Source organism: Schistocerca gregaria, chromosome 1 (genome assembly GCF_023897955.1).
Source record: "Schistocerca gregaria isolate iqSchGreg1 chromosome 1, iqSchGreg1.2, whole genome shotgun sequence".
In the NCBI taxonomy this organism is placed as follows: domain Eukaryota; kingdom Metazoa; phylum Arthropoda; class Insecta; order Orthoptera; family Acrididae; genus Schistocerca; species Schistocerca gregaria.
The window spans coordinates 1,146,253,680-1,146,281,641 of NC_064920.1; the positions used below are offsets into that span (position 1 = coordinate 1,146,253,680).

The 27,962-nt window shown below is 42.3% G+C and overlaps 1 protein-coding gene across 1 annotated transcript; it reads left to right on the top strand.

Moving 5' to 3' along the window:
- The first annotated feature begins 3,163 nt into the window (after nt 1-3,163).
- Nucleotides 3,164-27,625, top strand: LOC126293547 (uncharacterized). Its single transcript, XM_049986849.1, has 3 exons — nt 3,164-3,196; nt 5,116-5,370; nt 27,376-27,625. The coding sequence occupies exons 1-3, from the start codon at nt 3,164-3,166 to the stop codon at nt 27,577-27,579; spliced, it is 492 nt and encodes a 163-aa protein (XP_049842806.1). The 3' UTR covers nt 27,580-27,625.
- Nucleotides 27,626-27,962: the final 337 nt, after the last annotated feature.

Sequence of the window (27,962 nt, forward strand, 5' to 3'; positions counted from 1 at the left end):
TCTGATTCAGGTTATCTCTGTCATGGATATCCGTGCTCGTTAGCAAGCTGCATCCGGGGTCTGGGAGACGCGCTTGTCCCGGATCAAATCTGCTCGCCGGGTTAACGACGGCGGCTGGGTGCTGGCCAATCTTAATGAGGTCTTAGGCGGTTCCTCACATACGATCAGGTAAAAACCGGACTGCTACCCGTGTCCAGCCTCAAATAGACGGTTTGCAGACATTCAGGAAACGTTCTCGCCACTTTCACATCGGACAACACATGTGGGGTACAAAAATTCGTGCCAGCCGGGGTGGCCGAACGGTTCTAGGCGCTACAGTCTGGAACCGCTCGACCGCTACGATCACAGATTCGAATCCTGCCTCGGGCATGGATGTGTGTGATGTCCTTCGGTTAGTTAGGTTTAAGCAGCTCTAAGATCTATGGGACTGATGCCTCAGATAGTGCTCAGAGCCATTTGAACAAAAATCCGTCTGAGGGGGAAGAGGTGGTGGGAGGAAGACATCAGGTATTCTCTGCCACTGGTACTATCAAATCCAGGTTAAAATCTCGAGCCCTTGAAGACACGGAATAAGGCGAAGGAAAAGTAGAAGGCTTGATTAAAATTATCTAATGGAGGACAAGAGCAAAGCTGTTGTTGGACGACAGAAACTGAATAAACTCAGTGGACGACAGAGAACTAGTCAATGAATCTAGATTTCGACCTAGTACTCAATTATGGTTGTAAGACACTTTAGTTAGGCGTCATCTTCAATTTATGCAGCACCACAGGAGAGTACATCGTTCGCACAGGAGAGTGCAAAGTTCGTCTGCGAATTAATGTTCAAGCTTCAAACTGGAAGGGACAAATATTCATTCACCTGTGAGGTCAGTATATTAATTCCTCAGATCATTACGTGTTTACGTATTTGCTGGAAACATTTCTACATTCTGTTAACTGTATAGTTCCGTCGTCTACGGATACTAGCTGTTATTCCTGAGTTGGTGACCCTTCGCTATCAGCTCCAGGCTTTGCTGGATTCGGTCAGTAATCTCCAGGCCTGTACCAACATGCATCAGTATGGAGGGTGAAAAGTGGAGATCCAAGCACGTCCCACGTCTCCACCGGTCTGTCCACTACTGTGATTACCCTATTTACTACCTGCGCCATGCTTGAGCGGAAACCATTCCAAGGTGTGGCCGGAAGTGGAACACTCTCTCCCTTTCTCTCTCTCTCTCTGTCTCTGTCTCTCTCTCTCTCTCTCTCTCTCTCTCTCTATGGCTATTTGGAAAGGGGTTGCAGAAAATCTAATGTGGACTGAATAGATGCCGAGGATTGGGTAAATAATGATAACATCCTAACACTAAAGAAAGGAAGAAAGAGTGTGTGTTTGTGTGTGAGAGAGAGAAAGAGATAAAAAGTGAGAGATAGAGAGAAAGAGAGAGAGAAAGAGAGAGGGAGAGAGAGAGAGAGAGAGAGAGAGAGAGAGAGAGAAAGAGAGAGAGAGAAAGACAAAAAATGGTTCAAATGGCTCTGAGCACTATGGGACTTAACTTCTGAGGTCATCAGCCCCCTAGAACGTAGAACTAATTAAACCTAACTATCCTAAGGCCATTTCACACATCGATGTCGGAGGCAGGATTCGAACCTGCGACCGTAGTGGTCTCGCGGTTCCAGACTGAAGGAAAGACAGATAAGACATATTGAGAGAGAGAGAGAGAGAGAGAGAGAGAGAGAGAGAGAGAGTGAGAGATAGAGACAGAGAGAGAAAACGTGAAGTAACAGTTGTTAGATTGGCAACACTTATATACACATCAAAAATGAAAATTCCATGTGTCTAGGGCCTCCCGTCGGGCAGACAGTTCGTCTGGGGCAAGTCTTTCGAGTTGACGCCCTTCGGTGACTTGTATGTCGATGAGGATGAAATGATGATTACAAGGACAACACAACACCCAGTCCCTGAGCGGAAAAATCTCCAACCCGTCCGGGAATCGAAACCGGGCCGTTTCGTATGACATTCCGTCTCGCTGACCCCCTTTTTTTAAAAAACAATCTTGAAGAACATAAGCACAAAAGTAAAATAATGAAGTACTGGAACTGCTTCAACGCAAATTAAGTCCGAGAATAGACTGAAGAATACATTTCAGTGCACTTAGTACCATTTCTAAGCTTATAAAACATAACAAAAATTTGAACTTACAATAGCATCTTCAGTGTAGACAACGCAAAAATATTAAAGAGAATTACAAAAAAAAAAATTGACTGTCTTAACTACAATTGCAGGTCTGTCAATTGATTCACAACTGTCCAAAATCTTCACAGAAAGTTATTTGGAGCATACAAACTAATTACAAAGACATGCACAGGCAACATATATTACGGAAAACGTCATAATGAAGTTAATAAACACCAGTGAGAAGTTAGGAGCAGTCCTGGTGAAAAATTAGTGAATTACTGTGCTGGTAAATCCCTTACGTTATATGATTTCCAAACAGCTGAGCAGAACTGAACGTACTCACACATTTCGCTCTTTACCTATTCTGATCAACACTAAACTGACACACAGTATTTTTTAGCGCAACACAATCTGACTTTCAATAATACCTACAAAGATTGGCCCTGACTAAATTAACCGGTACCTTTCACAAATCACTTACCTCACAAAAATCCTCGTTCCGCGACCTACTGCAGTACAGCGAGCGCCACTACTGCCAGCTTAATAGTGTTCAAAAGTCATAATAAATATATCAGTTCATGACATCCATTCTTAAAAATGCACTGTTTCTGATGGACACACGTCCAGATCATCCGCTCTCAAAAATCCGCCATCTCACTTCCCCACATCCTCCACTGCTGGCGGCTCACCTCCAACTGCGCAACACTACGCACTGCTAACAGCCAACACTACAATAGCAAAATCCAACAATGCCACCCAGCCACAGACTGCACACAGCACAGCCAGTGATTTTCATACAGAACGCTAGGTGGCGGTGGCGTTACCAATATAAGAACCTAAACAGCCTACTTACACTGGGAACAAGTGTATCCCCTTATCTGTTGTGTATTTTGTCCACTACATCGTCGTGCATGTGATTTGTGCTCTTACCGGCTTCGAGAATTGTCCCAAACTGCTTTCCAATGAACACTCAGTTATTTAAGTTCAATGGGATTCGGACTATTGGAGATGCCCATCTTTTTAATAACAGGTGCGTCGTCGGTAAATCCTGCGCGAGATAGTTTCCATCTATATAGCTTACTTCACGAAAAAACTGCTTGACATGTCGTAATTGTAATGCATTTTACCTACATCAATGGGTGGGTGCATATCGGTGGGTTGTAAAGTTCAGAAGAGCCAACTGGCTACGCTGAGAGGTTCCTTGTCCAACAAGTGGGTAATTCGTTTAATATATACGCCGTACACTTTCGGTTAATGTCAGGCATATTGAGTCCGTCGGTCTGTCTGGAAGACGTCAGCGTGGTGTATTTCACTTTAAACAGATGCTCTTGCAGGATAAATCTATTAGACATTTTTATCACGTGTTGGGCCTGCATCTTGGGGACTGGAAATATTTGGGCCCTATAATACGCTTTACTGAATATATAACTTTTGACGAGTCGTATGCGTTGGAGAATGTCAACGGACCACCAATTGTTTTCATATATGGCACCTTTCATTTCATTGGTGACCTGCTTCTAATTTTTTGCACTCATTTTTAGTGGGCATTAGTCGATAATCATCCCCAGAACGTTGTGGGATTCGACACACTTCACCCAAGGTACAATAAGTGCGTTGAATCCCCGAATGTTGACAAAGGTTCATTTATCGGCGTTGATTTTAGCATCATAAACACGACAGCACTCGTCTACTGCGGTCTTGACAGTTGATACGTCTCCGTCATTACCCAGTATCACTCCGACGTCGTCGACTGAAGCACAAACCACGAAGGACGTCCCGGCGATCGACAGGCCTGCAAGTTGGTCATGAATAGAGCGTAAGAGTGGCTCGAGCGATGAAACAAATAACTTCATAGAGAGATGGCTGCACTGCGGCACTCCTCTTGAACGTCGATGGGCTGAGTAAGCTGTCCATTTTCACGGACTTTTGTTGTAATTCCCGTGACGAAATGTTGCACGACATTAATAACCCGTTGATCAAAACCACAACGCTGCAGTAGTGGTAGGAGGTAGTAACGGAAGCGATCAAATGCCTTACTGAAGTGGATAAACAGCAATGCGAGATTCACTTTAGTGACTGACGCTATGGCTATTACATCCCTATACTCCGAAAGGGGCGTCATAGTAGTGCGAGCAGCGAAGGATAACTGATGGTTGTGAATCACTTGCTTCATTAATGGAGAAACTCTGCTTTTGAGTGCTATGGCAAAGGTTTGTAATCAAAATTGACTAAATTAATCGGCCGGAAGTAATCCTAGGTTTTTCTGTGTTTGCTTTTTGGTATCGATACATTTCGACCTTCCTTCAGTTCGGTCGGCACGTAACTCCCTCGAATTAATTCATTGCAAACATCTGTATATGAATGTCCGATTATGGGCCAGAAAAGCACAAAAAGCTCTCTTGGCAATCCATCAGGGCGAGGGGATTTATTAGATGATGAGACATTACTCAACTACCAAGGGCGAAATATATACACATATAAACAGAGAGATACAAAGTAAATAAACAGCTTTGTGATGGAAACTGTGTCACAGTTCTGATAGCAAAAATGTGAAGCTCTTGTCAGATAAGTATCAGTGTTCCACAGCAATTAACTAACGAGATATAAAAACTAATGAACAGAAAGCGAGCGATGTGAAAACGTTTCGATGTTTTATAAGTTAAATGATAGTACTTCCTTTGACCCCTCCAAATGAAACGATTGCTTGACGAGACTATACAGGGTAAAATCTGAAAGGGAGGACAGCGGTCTGAGTATAAGCAACAATTAAGAGAGATCTCAAGGTGCAAGTGTAGCTCTGAAATAAACAGGTTGGCACAGTATATGCCAATCATTGCGGGCCGCATTAGAGCAGTCAGAAAAGTGATGATGCATAAACGAGAAGACTTCTTTTCTCTAGGAGACATCGTAAAAGCTACGCTGCGTGGAATGGAGCAGGTGGGGTTTGGCGGTGTCGGCAGGCGTGCCGGGCGCTGCACAGTGGTCCGGCGGAGGCGTGCTGCGCCGGCGTCGGTCCCGGCTGCGGCAACCCGTCGCTGGTCAACCTGGCAGAGCTGATCGCGCTCGGCGACGACGACGTGCGCCTGGTGCCGCTCTCCTCGTGGGACGCGGGGGCGCAGACCGCCGCCTCCACCGCCGACCTCGCCCTCCGCCCCCCCGCCTCCTCCTCCTCGTCCTCAGATGACTCCATCAGCGGATGCCGCTTCGCCAGTTCCGTAAGTTTATCGTCCCAGACAGTAACTGCTGGTCTAGTGTTCCTTCATAAAACTTATATTGACATGTGAAATAATCTAGTCTAGTGCCGGATGTGTGTGTGGCTCTGGCACAATATTTCGACCACGTAACTGGTTGCCTTCTTCAGGTGCTATCTGAGACTGCCGTATTTGAGGATCTCGTCCAGTATTTAAGCTCAATGGGCGCTGTGGGCTCTCTTTGCTCTGCTTACAAGCAGCACCAAACGCGCGTGGGCAGCAAACAGAGCGCCCAGCGCCTTCTGGGCATAAATACTGTACAAGATCCTCCAATACGGCAGTCTCAGGTAGCACCTGAAGAAGGCAACGAGTTACGTGGCCGAAATATTGTGCCAGAGCCAATCATTCCCCATGTCAAGATATCGCCGGGTAAGCCTGAAGAGTTAAAACTGATGTTGCTTCTTGCGGCGATACCATGCACCTGCTCAAGTACTTCAACAAATTGAAGAAGGCAGGACGTGGACCATTGTTAAAAACCTTGTCTGATGCCTTGGACAACAATAAATTGAAAATAAATACAAACAAGTCTAAATTAAAGGTCACAGGTAAATTGTACATCAAGTACGGTAAGGTGGGGTAAAGTGACCTCCCTAAGGAAAACTGAACTTTACTAAGCCTTGTCTACTGAGAGAAGCTCGGCGCTTATAAGTTCTGAATTTACATACCGTGCACGCTAAACAATTGCAAACAAGTATACAACGAACGGGACCCGTATACATTTTTCTAAAGCCCTACGTAGTGGCTACTTTTCCACACATAACGAGGTAAATGTATCTTATACAACTTTTCTTCTGCTGTTTTCTTCTGGTGGGTCGAGGCTTAATTTTGAAAATCGTACAAAAAGAGTACCATTTAAAGTACTAGCCATCGCCGGCCCCTACTTTCCTCGAACTTTCGGACAGTACACTTGTCCCACGGGAGAAGAAGGGAGGAGATTAGTGTTTAATGTCCCGTCGACAATGAGGTCGTTAGAGAAGGAGCAGAAGCTCGGATTAGGGGAGTAAGTGGAAGGAAATCGGCCCTGTTCCTTCATAGGAACATTCGCCACATGCCGGAAGCGATTTAGGGAAATCACGAAAAACGTAAATCAGGATACTATAGGGTACAGCGTCTCACCTGTACGGGAATACACATAATGGATGTACGAGTACAGATCGTGGACGCATGGTTGACGACGTATGGAAGTTTGGGTCTGAGCTTGAGCCATGCATAGTTAGCGAAATGATAAGGCGTCCGCGGCGATAAGCGGGGAATCGAGTCCTGGTCCGGCACAGATTCTGAACCGGGTGTCTTTTCAAGGTGATCCGTGAATCGATCAAAATTTGCACTTGATCACATGACCGGAGGTGCTGGTCAGCCAGGCCGTGTACCATTGATGAAATTACGCAGTGGTTAGCATGAGCACCGTCCGTATAATATGGCAGGTTGATTAGTGATTCCCATTTCAACGATTCCAAGTATGTTTTGAAGGTCTTTCCGACATGGGGTCAAGCGTTTCATTCTCCAAAATAACTATTTCCTGTCCATCGCTATAACGTGGCCGTTTGTATTTAGTCCTGCTAAGTATTTTGTGATACTCAGCAGAAAATTTAAACTTTCTGCAAATGACAAGAATTGGGCTCTTGTGTTGATATATTCAATGGAGAATAACTTTGTGATGCTATCACAAATCACCTAATATCTTGATGGTGACATGTTTACAACACATATTACAACCCCTACATGACAGCTTGGCACTGCTTCCTTCTATTGCAGAAAACTTACTCCGAAACCAGACAGCAACCCTTTTGGCTGAAGACACCAGTGACTTTGGGCCTTCCTTTAAGTGCAAACACTATGTTGTTCTTGACTTTCTTGTTTTTGTTCTTTATTGAAATCACTTATAAGCGTCCTAGAATATTTTTACCACCTACTGCATGTCTATTTTTTCCCTAGTACTCTTATGTTCAACGTACTACATGAAACGTGAAATTGCTTTGCTGCTGTAGAAGAAGGAATCTTATCATTCTTTATCGTCTCGCTCGAATTTTGCTTTCCATCTTGGTTCCACTTTCGTTACTATAATTGCTGGACGTATTTTCTATGCATCTTGATGGCCTGCTACCTCAAAGAATACCAAGTGGCTGTAGCAGACCATTCTCGATCGGATTTTTGTATGAGGCCAAATATAAGTGATCAGAGCCAGTGTTAAATGAGATTAATTAATAGTGTTAAATGAGATTAATTAATTGATTCACAATCGTCACGAAGCGACAGAATGACGGATGATAGCTTTGTACGTAAAAAGATTTAGAAGTGAGTCTTCAGTATTATGTACGACCTATGGAAATAACTAACTATTAAAGGGGTAAAAAGATAATGGAATACTGCGAAATGTAGCTAAGGTGGACGCTTTTGCCCACTGGATGCAGTGTCAGCATTAGTGGCTCACAGATGAAACTATCAAACCAAAAGAAGCAACAAGGAAGAAAATTTGTAAACTGAAAGACGTTGTGTAAACACTGATGTTGTAAAGAATTAATACTCTTCGTTTAAGTGACGTTACAGTAATAATATAAATTACTTTCCTTACATTGGACGACTGCGAATCAAGAAAATGTTTAGTAAAAGTAATGGACCAAACTTCCTCTGTCAATCTCACTGACAACCGTGATAGTGTATACGAGTAATTGAACTCGGTCGACCTCCTCTCGGCAGTTGGAAGCATTATTCAGTGAAAAAAAATTTTTTTTTCTCAGTGGCCTCTTTGCCCCATCTTTCCAAGAAGGTAAATATTGAGACAGGAAATAGAATACTATCGCAAGTAAGTGAATTTTTCTCCTTGGAAGTAAAGTAATAGATGAGAACAGAGCGTAATGGATATTCAAAGAAGTCTTTAGAAATAAGAGTTATTTACTAAATGAAACAACAAGTTTACTGTTATTGGTCACCGTTTTATTTATTTCCATAACACGTTTCAAAGGTTTAAACCTCCATCATCGGGTGGATTTACATTAGTTAGTATGACATTTATGTGTGTGTTGTGTGACGCACTGCCTAGTGGAGAAACAAGACACTATTTCAGAACGTGATTTTGGATTTTTGCTGACAGAAATTAAACTGATACCTAATGGTAAACATTAAATAAGTAAACTACAGTACCTCGAGTGGTCACAGGTTCCTTTCACTGACGTAACACATCACATGTATACTGTCACATTTGCAAACAAATATGGTGTCTGGAATCTGCTGGGTGTAAGGTACGTATAGCAGAAGAGAAGACATAATCGCACAGTGCAAAGAATATACAACGTAACAACATTATTACGGAATAATTGTTTAAAGTATTTGGAGGTGTTTGTTTTGAGATGCCGAATATATGTGTGTGTACTTCAGGTGGCTTATAAATCCAATTTTGACAAGTTCAAACAACTTAACATTCGTACTCGTTTATACAATCAGGTGAAATGTTAGAATGGCTTAAACTTCATACTTGTTAATAACAATCCTGACGACATTTATTTTGAGCATTTCAAGCTATGGCTGTGGAGGGCGATAACAAGAACAAAAAAGGAGGCAGTAGACATGTGGATATGGAGAAAAGTCACTAAATCGTCATGGCCCAAAAGAAAATACTAAAACATATTACAGAGAAGAAACGACAGTTAGTTTACATTAAACAAAAAAGAGAAACTGAGTATATTGGATGCTCTTACGACATAGCAGTTTCATATAAAGCATTTTATAAGGAAGATACTTGGGAAAAATCTCAAGAACTGGGCCCAGAACTACCATATTGCAAAGTGATATCAGCGAATTCATCTGCAGCAAACTCAACCAAATAAAAAAAAAAAAAATGGCATGAGACAGAGACAGATGGCTGCATCTAGGAGGTACAGCTTTTAGTGTCTGATAATGAGGTAATTAAATTCTGTGCTTTTCGGAGCAGCTAGCGATGCTGGTTGCGCCTATCATAGTCTCAGCGGATTCTAGAAATTTAGCACTATGAAGGCCAGAACACTGGAATCAGTGGGTTGCCGCAAGCAGGAAAAACACCTAACACCTCTACCAGCGAGTGGCTAGCAAAGGCTCTGCTTGATATCCTGTCTCAGTAAATCAAGGAACAAAGTAGTAGAACTAAATATTAATACTATAATTTAGAAGTGAGAAATAGTAACTTACGATAGATACACGTCTGACTGACACAACTAAACTAAAATTTAATATAAGAACGTATTAAACAGTGTCCGCCCCGATAGCTGAGTGGTCAGCGCGGTGCTCTGTCACGGTAAGGGACCCGGGTTCGATTCCAGACTTGGTCGGAGATTTTCGCCGCTCAGGGACTGGGTTTGTGTTTTCGTCATTGTCATTTCATCATCATCGGTGGAAGCCAACGGAAAACACCACTGGAATGACTTCCCTAGACGATCTTGCCGTGGAACTCTCTGACGAGGCTTCCCTCATGACAAGCCCTGCCAAAGGCCGAACACAAAGTTAAGTTTTAAACAGTTATCGCAGGAAGTAGGCAGAGCGGCGGGTATGACCGCTTCAGTATGCCGAGAACATTCTCTCATTTCCTTAAGAGACTTCGTGCAGTTTATAGTCCGCAGAGACTTTGTGGCCTTTGTTTCTAACATTGGCGTGGAGGTCTGGAGAAGGCTGCGTGGTATGTCGACTTAATTGTTGGCAGTGATGTTAAAACTTGTTTCTGCCTGAAAATCTAAGGACATACTTAGGACTTAGTTGTTGTTGTTGAGGCGTTCAGCCCGAAGAATGGTTTGATGCAGCTCTCCCCACTATTCAATCATGTGCGAGCCTCTTCATCTCCGAATAACCACTGCAACAAACGTCCTTCTTAATATGCTTACAGTATTTATCTCTTGGTCTCTCTCTTCGCTTTTTACCCCCTACACTTCCCTGCGGTACTAAAGTGGTGATCCGGTGATGTCTAAGAATTTGTCCTATCAATCGGTCCCTTCTTGTGGTGAAATTGTACCACAAATTTCTTGTCTCCCCAATTCCTTTCAATACCTCCTCATTGGTTAGATGTTGTACCCACCTAATTTTCAACATTCTTCTGTAGCACAACATTTCAAAAGCTTCTATTGTCCTTATTTGCTTTTCTTCCACGTTTCACTTCATGACATGGATGCACTATATAGAAATACTGTCAGAAGAGTCTCCCTGACTCTTAAATCGATACTCAATGTTAAGAAATGTTTATTCTTCAGAAACGCATTTCTTGTCATTGCCAGTCTGTATGTTATATCCGCTCTGCTTTGGCCAACATCACTTCTTTTGCTGCCCAAATGGTAAAACTCATCTACTACCTAAAATGTCTCATTTCCTAATATAATCCCCTCACCATCATTTGATTTATTTCGTATACAGTCCATTATCCTCGATTTAATTTTGCTGATGTTCATCTTATATCCTCCTTTCAAGAAAATATTCATTGCATTCAATTGTGGTTCCAAGTCTTCTTTTCCCTAAACTTTACTTCCTATTCCAAAATTTTTCTTCGGTTTCCCTTACTGCTTGTTCAGTGTACAGTTTGAATAACATCGGGGATAAGCTACAAACCAGGCTCACTCCTTTCTCAACCACTGCTTCTTTCTCATGTCTTTCGACTCTTATAACTGCCATCTGGTTTTTGTAGAAGTTGCAAATGGCCTTTCACACCCTGTATTTAGAATACATTGATAAGACGATTGTGGAGTGTAATAGGGCAAATGTTAAGGTATCAGGAGTAACATTCATGGTACGTGAAGGAATTATTGTGGGTAGAATATGCAGGGGATGAGAGAGATTAGTATACACCAAACAAATAATAGAGGAAGTAGGGAGTAAGTGATACTCTCACATGAACAGGCTGGCGCACCTCGTCAGACCAGAAAAACGTGACCTTGTATTGTATTGTATTGTATTGTATGTAACTGGGGACCTACTAACGATGGAGTGGCTTCGTCCCCACGGTAGACCTCAATGGTTCACAGCCCCACAACAGGCTGCAGCAATCCACTCACCCCACCGCCGCCCCACACCGAACCCAGGGTTATTGTGCGGTTCGGCCCCCGGTCCACCTGCACCCCCTCCCCCCCCCCCCCCCCGCCCCGTCCCGGGAACGTCACACTTCAGTCGACTGTAACCCCAATGTTTGCGTACTAGACTAATGATGGAGTACGCGCACGTGTAGACAGTGTTTGCGCAGCAGTCGCCGACACGGTGTAACTGAGACGGAGTAAGGGGAACCAGCCCGCATTCGACGAGGCAAATGTTAAACCACCTTATAAAACCATCCATACTGGCCGGCACACCGTACCTCGATACTAATCCGCCGCGAGGATCCGGGCTGCGGACCGGCTCGCCTTCCCGCCCGGAAAGCAGTGCTTTAGACCGCACGGCTAACCGGGCGGGGAAGAGAACCTTACTTCATATTGTTTTCCTTTAAATATAAGGTAGGGCCTACACACCCGCTTAATATCCAGGTGCCGACGCTCGCGAGGTAATTGAATTCAGCCTTTTTAATCAAAACTGAAATTTTGGTATAGGAATCCAGTCGTTCCCAATGCGGGCTTCAGCCCCTAAAGACGTATTCTCTTTTAATAACTTTCCTTTAATTTAAGTCTATGGTCACAAACTTCTTGTTAACATATTACCGGCTTCGGTCTTTAATGACCATGATCAGATCTGTTTCATAAAAGCAAAGTCCTAATGTACTGCAGCCACGATGTCGCAGCTTGTATTGTCTTTTGTTACAACAAAAGCTTGCTCTAATGGCTTGTTATTATTAAACTGCAGTGATCTGTTTGATCGTGGTTTCTTGCAGCCAGGCCTTATCGTAATGAGCTTGAAACTATGTAGAGTGATTTCAGATCACTGTCAAATTTCGTACGAAAACAGGGGAAATTGTTTAAATAGTCCGAAAAATCACTGTTCTGATCGTGGTGAACATGCGAGGCAGTTCTGCCCCTTACTACATATCCGGTGTCACAGAGCTTAAAACTACGAAACAGCCATAGTTAGATACTGAAAAAGCTAGCGTCACGAATATCAGTATTGGATAGTCTCATATTATTGTTATAAATGTCCGCCCCGATAGCTGAGTGGTTAGCGTGACGGATTGCCGTCGTACGGGGTTCAAATGCTTCAAATGGCTCTGAGCACTGTGGGTCTTAACTTCTGAGGTCATCAGTCCTCTAGAACTTAGAAGTACTTGAACCTAACTAACCCAAGGACATCACACACGTCCACGCCCGAGGCAGGATTCGAACCTGCGACCGTAGCGATGGCGCGGTTCCAGACTGCAGCGCCCAGAACCGCTCGGCCACCCCGGCCGGCAGGCCCGGGTTCGATTCCCGCATGGTTTGGGGATTTTCTCCGCTCAGGGACTGGGTGTGGTCCTGTCTTCATCACCATTTAATCCCCATCCGGCACGCAGGTCGCCCAGTGTGGCGTCGAATGTAATAATACGTGCACCAAGGCAGCCGTATCTGCTCCGAAGGGGCCTCCCCGCCAATGACGCCAAAAACTCATTTCCATTTTTCCATTGTTATAGAAGTTCTCATGTACATTAAATTGTATGCATGGAAGATGCCTAAGATGTTTACTAACGACCTCATGAAATGTTGTGTCTTAAAATTTGTCACGTTAATTTTGTCCTGTACGACTCCAAAGGCGATTTATCTTTGTCGCGCTATGTCATAGTGAAAAACCATTGTTATTCACATGATTTGGTGGAAATCAAATGGCAACCTTCGGAACAAAAACTAATACAACAAGCATCCATCAGGGAAACACACTACCTCTCTTCTGGCGTACAAATGATCCCTTTTTGTAGCTAATCTGAAAGTAAAAGCACCAGAAGCTTCACAGTGTTGAACAATCCCTATAGCAAAGAATACGAACTTGTCTTAGGGTACCACAAAGTGGCTCTTCCTAAACAACAGTCTGAAACGTAGTTTCTTTTGTACTTCAAATTATGGAAAATGACTTGTACTAAATCTCATCCACAGGCCCATACAGTCATTTGTTGAACGCTTAACTCCGCGTTCCACGTGCGTGATTCCACCTATACTTAAAGAGCATTGAAGGCTTGTAAATACAGTTTTCCATGTTTAATACGGTTTTTCAATGCCTTAAACCACTGTGTAATTTATTATTCCTGGGTATTTAGATTTTTGAGTTTTTTGAGTTACCGTCTTACTCCAAGTTAATGAGAGGGGCCTGTTTTAAAGTCTTTTGACCTAGTGAGCTTACCCCCGTTCTCGACGTCTTCAGTCGCTATAGTTCAAAGTTATAACAGGAACAAAACCTTGAAGTTTCTGGTGGACATCATAATGAAAAAATTATATTCCTATACACAGGGAGAATCTTAATAGTTTTCGAGCTTTCTTTCTCCGCCACCTCATTTCTGTCACTGTTTCATCAAATAACAATTACAATCGAATTCTTGTACACGTGGGTTTTGTTTGATACCAGTCCAAATATTGATGTCAGTTTCCAGCTTTAGAGGACTTTGAATTACATCTACATCTACATGGATACTCTGCAAATCACATTCAAGTGCCTGGAAGAGGGTTCATCGAACCACCTTCACAATTATCTATTATTCAAATCCCGTACAACGCGTGGAAAGAATGAACACCTATATCCTTCTGTACAAGCTCTGATTTCCCTTATTTTATTGTGGTGATCATCCCTCCGTATGTGGGTCGGTGTGAACAAAATATTTTCGCATACTGAAGAGAAGGTTAGTAATTGGTATTTCGTGAGAAGATTCCATCGCAATGAAAAATGCCTCTCTTTTAATGATTTCCAGCCCAAATTCTGTATCATTTCTGTGACACTATCGCCCATATTTCGCGATAATACAAAACGTGGTGCCTTTCTTTGAACTTTTTCAATATACTCCGTCAGTCCTACCTGGTAAGGATCACACACCGCGCCGCAGAATTCTAAAAGAGGACGGACAAGCCTAGTGTAGGCAGTCTCCTTAGTAGGTCTGTTACATTTTCTAAGTGTACTGCCAATAAAACGCAGCATATAGTTAGCCTTTCCCACAACATTTTCTATGTGTTCCTTCCAATTTAAGTTGTTCGTAATTGTAATACCTAGATATTTAGTTGATTTACAGCTTTTAGATTAGACTGATTTATTGTGTAAACGAAGTTTAACGAATTTCTTTTAGCACTCATGTGGATGACCTCACACTTTTCGTTGTTTACGTCAATTGCCTCTTTTCGCACCATTCAGATAGCTTTTCTAAATCGTTTTGCAGTTTGTTTTGATCTTCTGATGATTTTATTAGTTGATAAACGACAGCGTCATCTACAAACAAGCGAAGGCGGCCGCTCAGATTGTCTCGCAAATCGTTTATATAGGGCTTATAACACTACCTTGGGGAACGCCTGAAATCACTTGTGTTTTACTCGATGACTTTCCATCAATTACTACGAACTGTGACCTCTCTGACAGGAAATCGCAAATCCAATCACATAACTGAAACGATATTCCATAAGTACGCAATTTCACTACGAGCTGCTTGTGTGGTACAGTGTCAAAAGCCTTCCAGAAACCCAGAAATATGGCATCGATCTGTAATCCCTTGTGAACAGCACTCAACACTTCATATGAATAAACAGATAGTTGTGTTTCACAGTTGTGTTCTAGAATCCTGCTACATTTCGACATTAACGATATGGGCCTGTAATTGTGTGGATTACTCCTACTACCTTTCTTGAATATTGGTGTGACCTGTGCAACTTTCCAGTCTTTGGGTACGGATCTTTCGGCGAGCGAACGGTTGTATATGATACTGCATCAGCATACTCCGAAAGGAACCTAATTGGTATACAGTCTGGACCAGAAGACTTGCTTTCATTAAGTGATTTAAGTTGCTTCAGTACACCGAGGATATTTACTTCTACGTTACTCATGTTGGCAGCTGTTCTCTATTCGAGTTCTGGAATATTTACAGCTTCTACACATTCTTTCTCTTTACCTTAGTCGAATGAAACTCTCAATATAGAAGCGTTATATTACTGTGTATGTGGCTTTAAGGGCAGTATGGTTCCCAAAGGGCAACTCTGCACTGAAAGTGGTAAGTAGATGACCTATATTCTGGTCGCGAAGTTCTTCTAAATTGTTACAGTCGTAATAAAATGTCCCTTGGTGCGACGTAGACCATAAAAGAGAGTCAGCCCATGAAATTTTACGGTAGTCATTGGCGTTCAGAGCGCGATCGGCTATTTTTGTTCTTCATCGAACTCACTGACCTTGCACGGATTTCATAATGTGGTAATCCGGCCTTCTCTTTCAGTTTGCCTTCAAGTACATCTCAAAGATATTGATCCGAAATTTTCATTCATATGAAATACGGGCTGTAGGAAAGAATCTTGCGTAGGCTTGTCAAATTCATATCATGCTGTATAAAAATTTATTTTATTAATGATCATGATACTATCATACTCAAACATGTAGGTATGAAACGCATCAGATTCACTCTTACAATGGCAAACTTGCATTTTTCATTACGCGTTAAATGTGAATAACACTTTTGTTAATGACGACTTTTTATTCATTTGAAGTAATACTTCGTAAGAATTTGCTAAACGTTATAAGACTGCATCTGTATCTTTAACAACTCATACCTTGTACGGATTTCGGTATCTACTACATTAGTTTTCTACATCTTTCTTTACTCACCTAAAACATTCTCTCCTATTTTAATCATCTTGCCACTGTTTCTGTAATTGTCATAATTTTGCATAATGCTACTTCGTATACTGACCGCTCTGCCTTCCCTAATTCTCATTGTTTTGTATTTAAGGTACGCAGAGACACTCGTGAGGATATTCTACCATCGATAACATCTAATATCATGTCCATATTATCGTACGAACACTTCTTAATAAGTATGCAGCTGCAAATATTTCTATATGGGGCGTATTATTAATGTCATCTGTTGAATATCATAAAACCCAACACATCACTGTTCAGGTTTTCTTTCCAGTCTATGATGCTGCCCGATTGTTTGCCACACCATCTTAAGAGGATCATAAATGAACTTTTGTTCCTAATTAAGGTCGCCATGTTACAGCCTAAAATCTCCTTCCTTATTATTTTGATCTTGTAAAATAAAAAGTCTGGGAATCCACGCATGGTACTTAGAGACGTTTCCTCAATTTGTGGTTATCGTTCTAGCATAAACAGCCCTGACCTAGAGAAAAGGTTATTAACAACGCCGTCATCAACTATATCAGCGCGTATTCGACCAATATTATCCTCACTGGCGTTAAGAGCAAGTGATTTCGTGCTTCATGTTTCTTTTGCTGTTTTCGAAAAAAATTAAGTTCCTCTATTTTTCAGAAATATTTATAGTACCTATTAATACACAGACAATATAAAACTTTGACCATAAGTCAATTGTCATTAGTAGTCTTCAGCCTTTGTTTTGCGAAGCGCAGTGGTAGTCGTTTGTGAACCTTACTGGTTCTTAGTACCTGTAAGTCTATTGACGCTGGCAGTTTGGGTTTATTTTGCTTGTTGTTATTTGAGGAACAAGGAATAGAAAGTTAAGCGTAGAACAGCATGTAATTGTTTTGCAGATTTGGTGGGAACATGACCATAATTACAAAGATATTCGTCAAATTTAAGATATGAAGAGACTTCCTCGTTTAGGTAAACCGAAGTCTGCTGCTGTAGAAGAGAATATTAACGTTGTCTTGTGCCATTTTGTGGAAGCGCCAATTAAATCTCAAAGGAAAGCGCCCAGCGAGTGTAAAACAGCAAGGACAAGCGTCCGAAGGATTCTGAAAAAGCGAAATCGAAACCAACCTAGGCCTACTTCACTTAAAGGCCTAAATGAAGGTAATCGCGCGAGGTGTATGGAATTCTTGGAGATGTACACGTTCCGACAAGAAACCAATTCCAAGTTTTACAAAAGCATTCTCTGGAGCTTCGAAGCGACTTTTAAGGTGAATGGTGGTGGTGGAGGTTAGTGTTTAACGTCCCGTCGACAACGAGGTCATTAGAAACGGAGAGCAAGCTCGGGTTATGGAAGGATTGAGAAGGAAATCGGCCGTGCCCTTTCAAAGGAACCATCCCGGCATTTGCCTGAAACGATTTAGAGAAATCATGGAAAACCTAAATCAGGATGGCTGGAGACAGGATTGAACCGTTGTCCTTCCGAATGCGAGTCCAGTGTGCTAACCACTGCGCCACCTCGCTCGGTTATAAGGTGAATGGCAGACTGGACAGATAACTGCGTTTACTACGATTTTACAAATCTCCATGTGGCAATGATGACAGGGTTAAACTCTCCTGGCGTGAGAGAATAGGCACCGATTTTTATCGGAAACCTTTTAAAAGTTGTAAATTATGTAGATACGATTCAAGACGTGTTGGTCGAATGGGAAAATAGTTCACTTTTTGAAAATCTGCAGCAGGTTAAGAAAACATTGATATGAAAATCTGCCGCCGGTTAGCGTAAAGCTGATATGGCTACGAGATGAGAAACACCCACGCTATGGATTTATGGTGAGTGACTTTTTAAATAATAAACTGACGAACGCATTGACAGACGCGGTACTATTGAATGGCCTGCTCCATCCATGGATATCACACCCATGGTTTTTACAGACGGGATATACTACAAAATGTGGTTTACTCCGTCAAAATTTTTGGTGTTGAACATTTGAAGGAAAGAAGTCTTCGATCATGGCGTTACCATTCCCGTAACATTGTAAACATTATGGAAAATTTCTCTGTTTCTTCTCAGAGCCCAGAGCTTGCTCCCACGTACCACTACGGTTATATCAGGTGTTCCCGTTGAAGCTGTTCTTGCACGCTCTTTTTTCTACGTCCTCTTTCGTAACAGATTCCTTGTACCTTGATGTCTGGAACAAATATGTTGCTTCATCAAATAACCCTTTGTGTTTGTTTGTGAGACTGAGCTCAGCAACTGCTGACTTCCCTGGTTCCCATTTTTTAACGTTTAGGTAATGTTCTGTGCAGCTGTCTGAAACGGAATGTATAAACTGTCCGATGTTGTTTGCTTCCGCACTATCAGAAATTCTATAGGTAGGGCGTTTCCTCTTTCCCTTTTTCTCTTTATTATTATTATTGTTGTTCTTATTTTTGAGTGCTGATTCAAAGAGAGCTGATGAAGTTGGTTTGTTGGTTGATTTGGGGGAGGGGACCAAAGAGAGAGGTCATCTGTACCATCTGACTAGGAAAGCATCGGGAAGGCAGTCGGTGTGCTTTTTTAAAGGACCATCCCGGCATTTTCCTGAAGCGATTTAGGGAAATCATGGAAAACCTAAATCAGGATGGTCGAACGCGGGTTTTGTACCGTCGTCCTCCGGAATGCGAGTCCAGCGTGCTAACCACTGCGCCACCTCGATAGGTGCTGATAAAATCCCTTCATGGAGCTTGTAGATGTAATCTCCGAAACAAAAATGTCAATGTCGTGCTAAGATCCTACAGGACCAAACTGCTGAGGTCAACGAACCCTAAGCTTACACACTACTAAGCAAACTAACTTATGCTAAGGACAACACACACACACACACACACACACACATACCCGAGAGAGGACTGGAACCTCCGACGGGGGGAACCGCGCGAACCGTGGCAAGGTATCTGAGACCTAGCGGGTGCACCGCGTGGCTCCTCGAAACAAAAGGGAAAGTTCGTTCCCTAATTGGTTCAGTATAAAACATTTTCACGCAGTCTCATACTGTTTTTACATTCACTGAATATCAGTGCAAAATACTTTCGCAGAAATTATGCCTTTTTCGACAAACGGCAGTTTCTGCAAAATTTCATTATAAATGAGAGGTCAATATCCAAATAAAACGACTTAAAGAAACTGAATAGCGAGATGAATTTTCTGTTCCGTCATTTCAATGACAAGTTTACGCTACTAACAACATGCAACGTTCACATTTCCGTGACGAAAGCCAACAGTATTCTATTTGGGAAACTGATTCTATGCGATAAACCAAATACCTATTAAGTTACTAACAGATCTGTGTGATTGAAAAACAAATAATAACTGATAAAATTGCGAAATATATATCAGTAGCCAGCCGCGGTGGTCGTCCGGTTCTATCGCTGCAGTCCGGAACCGTGGGACTGCTACGGTCGCAGGTTCGAGTCCTGCCTCGGGCATGGATGTGTGTGATGTCCTTACGTTAGTTAGGTTTAAGTAGTTCTACGTTATAGGGGACTGATGACCTAAGATGTTAAGTCCCATAGTGCTCAGAACCATTTGAACCATATATCAGTAGTATGGTCGAATAAGCCTAGTTTCATTACACTCAAAGATTTTATAAGTGTAAGCATACTAGAGAAAATATCTCGAGACGGAATGTGTTGTCAGCCACCAAAAACACTACACCGATGTACGTTGTGAGGTTAGTGAAGTCCAATGAACTATTAGTTTGATCTTAATGTATCCTCAAAACAATCCGAGAATATTAAATAAGTTCGTGAGAGATGGACAAGAAAGTTCTGTGGATAATTGGGAGAGAGATTATAACAGTGTGAAAATGATTCCCCTTTTCCTGTAATAGGGACGTGGTTGAATCAGTTGTTCATCAAAAACGCTATCTAATGTGATGAACTTTCACGTTTTGCTGTCTACTAAATATATTTTCCTCTGTGGTTAGCTAGTTAAAATAGCAATTATCGTTCATGGATAATGAGTAACCAAATTAATTAGAGATAATGAGGCAGTGCTGTAATTTTGTGTCAGTTAATCAGGTTCTTAATTTTCGATGTTGCGTAGCTACTAACGATTTTAGTTCTGCCTCGATGATAAATAATTTAGGAAACGATATGAGACTGTTCCGATGTGACTGCATTACCACAAACACACCAATTATCTGCAAGCTATCTGATTCACGAATATTTGTGATATCGCCAATAACTGCACAGTATGCTACTGACATTGGTGATATGTTTATCATAAATGTTTGTTGATCTGCCTCTGTCTATCTTTATTTATTAAAGAATTATTCTGCTATCTATATGTGTGTGTACTGGACAGAATAACATAATTAAATCGTGCGATGTTAAAAGTAAACAAACTCGCAAGTCAATGATTAGCTAACCTCGGCATCTGATGGCTGATAGTCAAGTAATAGCTTAATGGTCACTACTTCAGAAAAGGCTTAGTTTGTTGTGTGTCTTTGTATATATTTCCACTTGATATCGACATACGTCTATCACTGTCGGCTCTATATACCAGCCTCTGATGTAAGCACTTTATTTGGAGGAATTCTTTTTTAGTACATTAAGGCTAATTGGATAGTGTAGTACATAGAAGCATGTCATGAACTTAGTTGTTATGTGTAGGGAATGCAAAATGAAAGTACGTTCTGTCCTGACATTCAGTTAATGGTATAACCGGGTAGAATTTTGTGAGATATTAAGGTACACTTTTCAAGTGATGGTTCACATTGTTCTTCATTACGTTACTGTCTTTTAAACTCTCGCTGTCCACTTTTAGTACATCCTTCATGCGCGGTGCACACTAGAACAGTGAATTTGTTTGATTATTTAATACATCTGGCTTGAGAGAAGCTGTTAGCCTACACAAGATTTCTTTCCTTCAGACGAAGTGAACAACACCTTTTGTAACAGTAAGATTTTAAAATATAAATAGTTGTGCATTTACAGATAATGAGCGATTATATGCGACGCATGATAGGCAGAAATGAATGTCGTCTATTGTTATTTTTGATGCTGCTCTTTGATGACATGGTGACTATTTGTAGTGTTGGATGAAGAAGAAAAATTCGTTATAGTTAAGAATTTGAATCAGGAATTTGTACATATAAGACAGCAGGACGGAGTGTTGTTGAGATGTTAAATACAATGATAAGAGCGGAGAAGAGGTGGTAGACGAAATGTAAGCTGTTAAGTGAATCAAATGTTAGAAGTAGGCGAAAAAGTGTAGCTGTAGACGAAATGGTAGCTAAGCGAAAAACGTAGCTTTTCATTAAGAGTGAGAGATAAGGGGGTGGGGAAACATGACTTATAGGATATATGATTAACTTTATGGCGCATAGAGAAAATAGCGATTTGGAGAAGGGAAAAAAGTTGGTAGTATAGTAACAGAGGAGGATGTAATGACAGCTTTAAGGGTCTGAAATTCAGAGTCTGTTGATGATACGATTGAATATGATGCGATGAATCAACAGGTATTTTGCTGAGAGAATCTTATTTCGAAGGAAATCGGCGTAGATTGCCCTGAAAATTGTGCATTAAGTAATAACCAGCTTCTGTAGGAATTTGTAATTACCAATCGCAATTTGAATATTTTGAAACTGACTGAAGTAAGCTCAAAACTTTGAGCTTACCTTCATATCGCAAAGGGGTTAATTAGGGACGCAGAATAAGCTCCGATTGCTCAAATACTGACTTGGTAATTAAAACTATCTAGTGAAGCATCTCAAAATTTAAGGCTGACAGTTTTCGGGTAATGTCTCTATAGTTTTAGACGGTACCAAAATTCGGAACCCTTTGAAAACACGGAAATACTGAGGCGGCGGCCAAGCCGCTTAAATTTCGAAGCAGTCAGCCTACGAAGAACAGAAAACCGTCAAGGGTGGTATTTACTAGGAAAATACTTACGTAGTGAAACGAAGATCCAGTTACACTGAATGGCCAAATGTCAGCAAATGGCAGTCGATGTAATTTTAATAGTAACGAGTCGCTCGCTCAAGAGCACTTAAAATTGCTAGGCATTGAGGCTCTTAGGTTTTGTAATCTTCTGGAAAGCTATTGATTCACGCACCTTGCGGTACTACCCACAGTTGTTTTCATGTTGGTAATACTCGGTTCTCCGAGTATCCTATAAAGCTCGAATGAGTTTTCAGCTGATATCGAGGTAGAGGGAAGGAGAGGGATGGAAGCAAGGTCGTTAATTCAGAGTAGTGCATACGACGTCACCCGCGTGCAGCCAAAGGTGACATGTCGCACTGTGCAATTCAAACATGGCATCACCATCATGTATATCAGTTAAAATTTATCCAATGGCTCATTGTATAATCTTAATATAATCAACCACTTAACGCTACAGTCGGCAACGTCCAATGTACTCATCGCTTTAATGAGAGCGTATATAAGGTGAAAAATATTTAAATGAAAGGTATTTAAACCGAAAAACTCTGGGAGGTTGTAGGGGACATCAAAACAAATATTTTCCCCTAATGTCCTTTTTTCCTATGAGGAGTATTAAACCGGCAGAGGAAGATTTCTCTGGCGACAAATTAATTAGACCAACAAAAAAGTCCGGAGGGGACATATCTGGGGATCGAGCAGGCCATGGTACAGGACCACGTCTGCCAATCCTCGTTTCTGGGAGCCGTCGGTCCAGGAATCGACGCACACGACGACTGAAATGTGCCGGAGCCCCGTCGTGTTGGAACCACATGCGTTGTCTTGTAGTGAGCGCGACGTCTTCCAGCAATTCTGGCAATGTCCTGGCGAGAACATTGTAATAGTGCCTGCCATTTAATGGCCTAGTTAGCAGATACGGCCCAGTTAAACAGTCCCCAACAACACCGACCCACACATTAACGAAGAACACCACTTGATGAGCGCTAGTAACTCTGGCGTGTGAGTTACCCTCACCCCAAACTTACCCATTGTGCATGTTGAAGACTCCATCACGACCGAATGTTGCTTCATTGGTAAAAAATTAACAGGATGGAAATGTAGGATTCATTTCACAGTGTCCCGGGTACCATTGCGAAAACTGTGCTCTGGGTGGATAATCAACTGGTTCCAAGTTGTAGACACGCTGCAAGTGAAATGGACGTAACAACTGTTCTTACATTCGTCTGATTCGTCCCCACGTTACGTGCAATTGCACGAGTGCTGATTGAAGGATCCACATGCTGCAAGACAGCTTCCTCAAATTGCAACGTTCTTACCATGCGATGGCGTTCCTGTCAAGGTAATATGCTAAATGACCCGGTCTCACGCAGACGTTGGTACACAGCAGCAAAGGTCGTATGATGCGGGATACGGCGATTAGGATATTGTTGTTGATAAACCCGCAGTGTAGCTCGTCCGCTGTGGCTCGCTACGTAGTACGCACCAAGCATGCAGTGTACTCACTCCAGATGTATCGCTCCATTAGTAAACAGAGACAATGCACTACTACACTAGTGGACAGAAGTTGCCTACAACTGAAGAGCGTATTATGTCCTCTAACAGCTGAAGATCGTAATACGGCCTCCACCGATTCAAATACTCCTCATAGAAAAAAAATCACATTAGTAAAACATATTTGTTATGATGTCCCGTACAACCTCCCAGAGTTTGTCAGTTTAAATACTCTTCACCCTGTAGATATTCAAGCCATCTGCGGCCGAGAAGCCGGCCGTGGTGGTCTAGTGGTTCTAGGCGCGCAGTCCGGAACCGCGGGACCGCTACGGTCGCAGGTTCGAATCCTGCGTCGTGCATTGATGTGTGTGATGTCCTTAGGTTAGTCAGGTTTCAGTAGTTCTAAGTTCTAGGGGACTTATGACCACAGCAGTTAAGTCCCATAGTGCTCAGAGCCATTTGAACCATTTTTTGCGGCCGAGACAATGAGTCACGCATGCGTCTACGGATGAATGCGTTGTGCCAGAGTCACAAGAGCTAATACGCCACAAAAACTATGCAACTGCGCCATTCCTGTGTTGTATAGAGTAACTAATAATATCTGATAACCGGCGTTGCTAGACAGCGATACTAGTTATTGATCTTATCGATCTAACAGTGTGACACATTGGGCTTATTCTGATATATTAATATGTATACTTTTGTATCATCCGTTTGTTGACCTTATGTTTTCACATATTGCTATTGACGCCGAAACATTCTTTAAAAATGTATCGGGTGAGAGAAACAAGTTTAAAATACACACAAAGACAAAGAAAACGCCGCATCGTGAAGGAATTTTCCGGATGGGACGGAAGTCGGTAGATGTAACGTACATTTACAGACAAGTAAATAGCTTCAATTTCAGAAAAACCTATGTTTTATTCAAGAGAACGTCAGTAACGCTTTGGTCCATTCTGGCCCTTATGCAAGCAGTTACTTGGCTTGGCATTGATTAACAGAGTTTCTGGATGTTCTCCTGAGGAATATAGTGCAGAATTCTGTCCAGTTGACCCTTTAGATCATCTAGAGATCGGAGGTGGTTGAAGGACCCTGACCATGAGCCTGACCGAGCGGTCTCAGGCGTCTTGTCACGGTCTGGGCTGGTCACCGCGTCAGAGGTTCGAGTCCTCCCTCGGGCATGGGTGTGTGCGTTGCCCTTAGCGTAAGTTAGTTTCAGTTCGATTAAGTAGTGTGAAAGCCTAGGGACCGATGACCTCAACAGTTTGGTCCCATAAGACCATACCACAAATTTCCATTTTTGGTCGGCCGTTGTGACCGAGTGGTTCTAGGCGCTTCAGTCGGGAACCGCGCTCCTGCTGCGGTCGCAGGTTGGAATCGTGCCTCGGGAATGGATGTGTGTGATGTCCGTCGGTTATTTAGGTTCAAGTAGCTCAAAGTGCAGGGGACTGATGACCTAAGAGGTTACGTCCCATAGTGCTTAGAGCCATTTTGAACCATAACCCTGCAAACATTCTCGCTTGGGAAGGGATCCGGTGACCTGGCCGGCGAAGATAGTAGACAAGAATTAGAACCTCCCGCCCTGTCCGAACGAGCACTGTCTTGCTCAAATGTAAGCCCAGGATGGCAACAGAACGGGTGTAGAATACCACCCCTGTGATGTGAGGGTGCCGTGGATGATAACAAAACAGGTAATACTATGGTAAGAAAGGGAACCGCGGGCTATCTATTACTCCTGGTGGTCAGGCGATATAGTGGGTGACAGTGAGGTTGATACCCCACAGCAGCCCAGGGAGTCTCCGGACGAGTCATCTGCCAGATGCCGTGCAAAGTGATGGAATATCAGTTTGACAGTCGCCCGCGATACGACCAGACAACCAGGAGTCATGGTGTGAGATGCATATCTTTTCACAGTGGGACTCCTTTGGTAGTCATCTGCAGCATCGCTACATCACAGCGGTACGACATTCTAAGCCCTGTTTAGTTGCAATTTATGAGAAACCATCTGGGGCTTACATTTCAGCAAGATAATTCCCACAATTACACATAAAGAGTTCCTGCGGCTTGTCTTCGTGTTAGCGGTACTATCTTGGCCAGAAAGGTCTCCAGTTCTCTCCAAAATTGAGAGCTTTTAGAACATTATGTACAGGAACCGTCAAGCAGCTCGGGATTTCGACAGTCTAAAGCGCCTATTGGACAGAATTTGGTCCAATATCCCTCAACAGAACAGCCAACGACTGTCAATCAGTACCAAGCTGAATAACTGCATGCTTAAGGGCCAGAGATTGACCAACGCATTACTGATTTGCTGAATTTTTGAAGCTATTACTCTTGAATGAATCATCCCACTTTTTTGTAATTGTAATCATTTGTTTGTCTGTACAGTTACCTCACATCTATTGATATCCGCCCCATTCGAATAATTACTTCGTGGTGCATTGCACATTTTTTTCGTTTATTTAGTCATTTCTTTTAGAGTGTAATTTGAATTATATAAACTGATGGGAGGGAGGCACTTGCTGCACATAGTTTTCACTTCGACAAACGTTAAAAGTTTCTTAATGTGTGGCTTCTTCGAACGGAAATACATATATTCGTAGTTTGGTGGGAAGATGTCCATTAGGCGGAAATTCATTGGATATCCATTTGGTTGTAATAAACGTGACTGAAGAATGAATGGTTAGATAAAGACAGCGTAACCACACTTCAAGGTTGTGATTACAAATGCTCAGAGGTGTAATTATTTCGTCGCTATTGGAAGCTGATAATTTGGCACGTATGGGTCTTCGTAGTAAGTTCTAGAAGTACCTGTTGCGCAACTGAGGTAAACCCTGACACGAACAGCGAGTTATTTTATCAGCCAATATAATTATCCTCTATCATGAACTTGCTTTAAACGATTACACTAAATGTTATTGTGTGTAAAAGGGACTTGGTTAAGTTACAATTTTGTCAATAATAAAGAATGAAAGGAAATTTAAGGATATCGTGTCATTGGTGGGAAAAGACAGCGAGTTGTCATAGTGTAAAACGAAGGGTAACAATTATGAAAGAAAGGGTGGTGCAATGAACAGATACTCCGATTGCTTTGAGGTACTATTATGGGAGGGTCACTGATGTTAACAATAATTCTGCTTGATGGGTCACTAAATATCTATACGGAAGTTCAGTACAACAAAAATTTTAATGTCTAGTAGCAAGATTTCAAAAAGTTAGTTCTATTGTTGATTATGATGGAGCTGCTTGATACATGAGACTCTACATAATCTTATTTTACAAATTATGACACTGCAAGTTGTAGTTTATATTCAGTGCCAGGACCGTTGTATAACGTGAGACTATGGTTTAGTAATTCAAATAACTGACGCATTAAATTTAAATTCTATGTTGCTGTGTTTTAGTGATTTTTATGTTAAATGAGCATTGGGTCAGAACTATGCAAATTACTGTTCATGTTTATGAGGAAAACTTTAAACTGTTCTTTATCACACTGCCGAGAAAAGAATAATGCGACACCCTCCGGAACAAGATATTTTATTGAGAAATGACATGACGGGTAGTTCATAATTGGAGGACTATTTGGAAACAAATTCATAGTAACCGGGAAACACCATTCGTAGTAAAGGGTGCCCTAGCAGTCGCACCATACACAGTGTAACACCTCCCCCCCCCCCCCCCCCCCAAAAAAAAAAAATTCTGGCGGCAACTCAGGCGTGTATTTGCACTTGTAAATGACCGTGGAGTTGGCGAATGGCATCCTGTGATGGAATGCCCCTAGCATCTTTCGCGTTTGTAGTTCGACACAGAGTTAGGGCACAGATTGCTGGCACTGCGACTCGCACCAGTGTTACTGGCTCGTGTCGGCAGGACCTGATACCGATCTCGTCGTGGGACGAGCAATCGCCATCGGCGGACGGCAGCGAGCGCTCGGCCAGAGCGGTTGGTGGGACCGCCGACTCGCTGGTGAACCTGGCACAGCGCGTGGCCCGCGGTCCGCGGGGCGCCTGCAGGCCGCCAACCCACGGTTCTGGGGGAATGCCGCTGTTCGGCGGCGCCGCTGCCCGCCGCTGAGTTTGAGGGTTACCGCACCTGCTAAAAAGTGTCCACATCCACTGTAAACATCTTAGTCCTCACCAAATATAAACACATGTAACACCACTCCTCTCGTATCCTTATTTCATACTATAACCGCTCTTTTAATTAAGAACAATATTATTGGTCTTATTTTCATATAGGGGAGAGGAGATTGATAATATCGGTATTAGCTAATAGCACTGAAGAGATTTTAATTTAAATTTTCGATGTATAACTTCTCATCAGAATAATGCCCGCAGAACAGTAGCGCTTCAGGGAAATCAAAGAGGGTTTAAAGTGGCTACTTTTGTTTTCTGTTATATAAACTGTGCTCCGGTATTGTTAGTTCTCTAGTCTTGTTCTACACAAGTGTGGCGTGC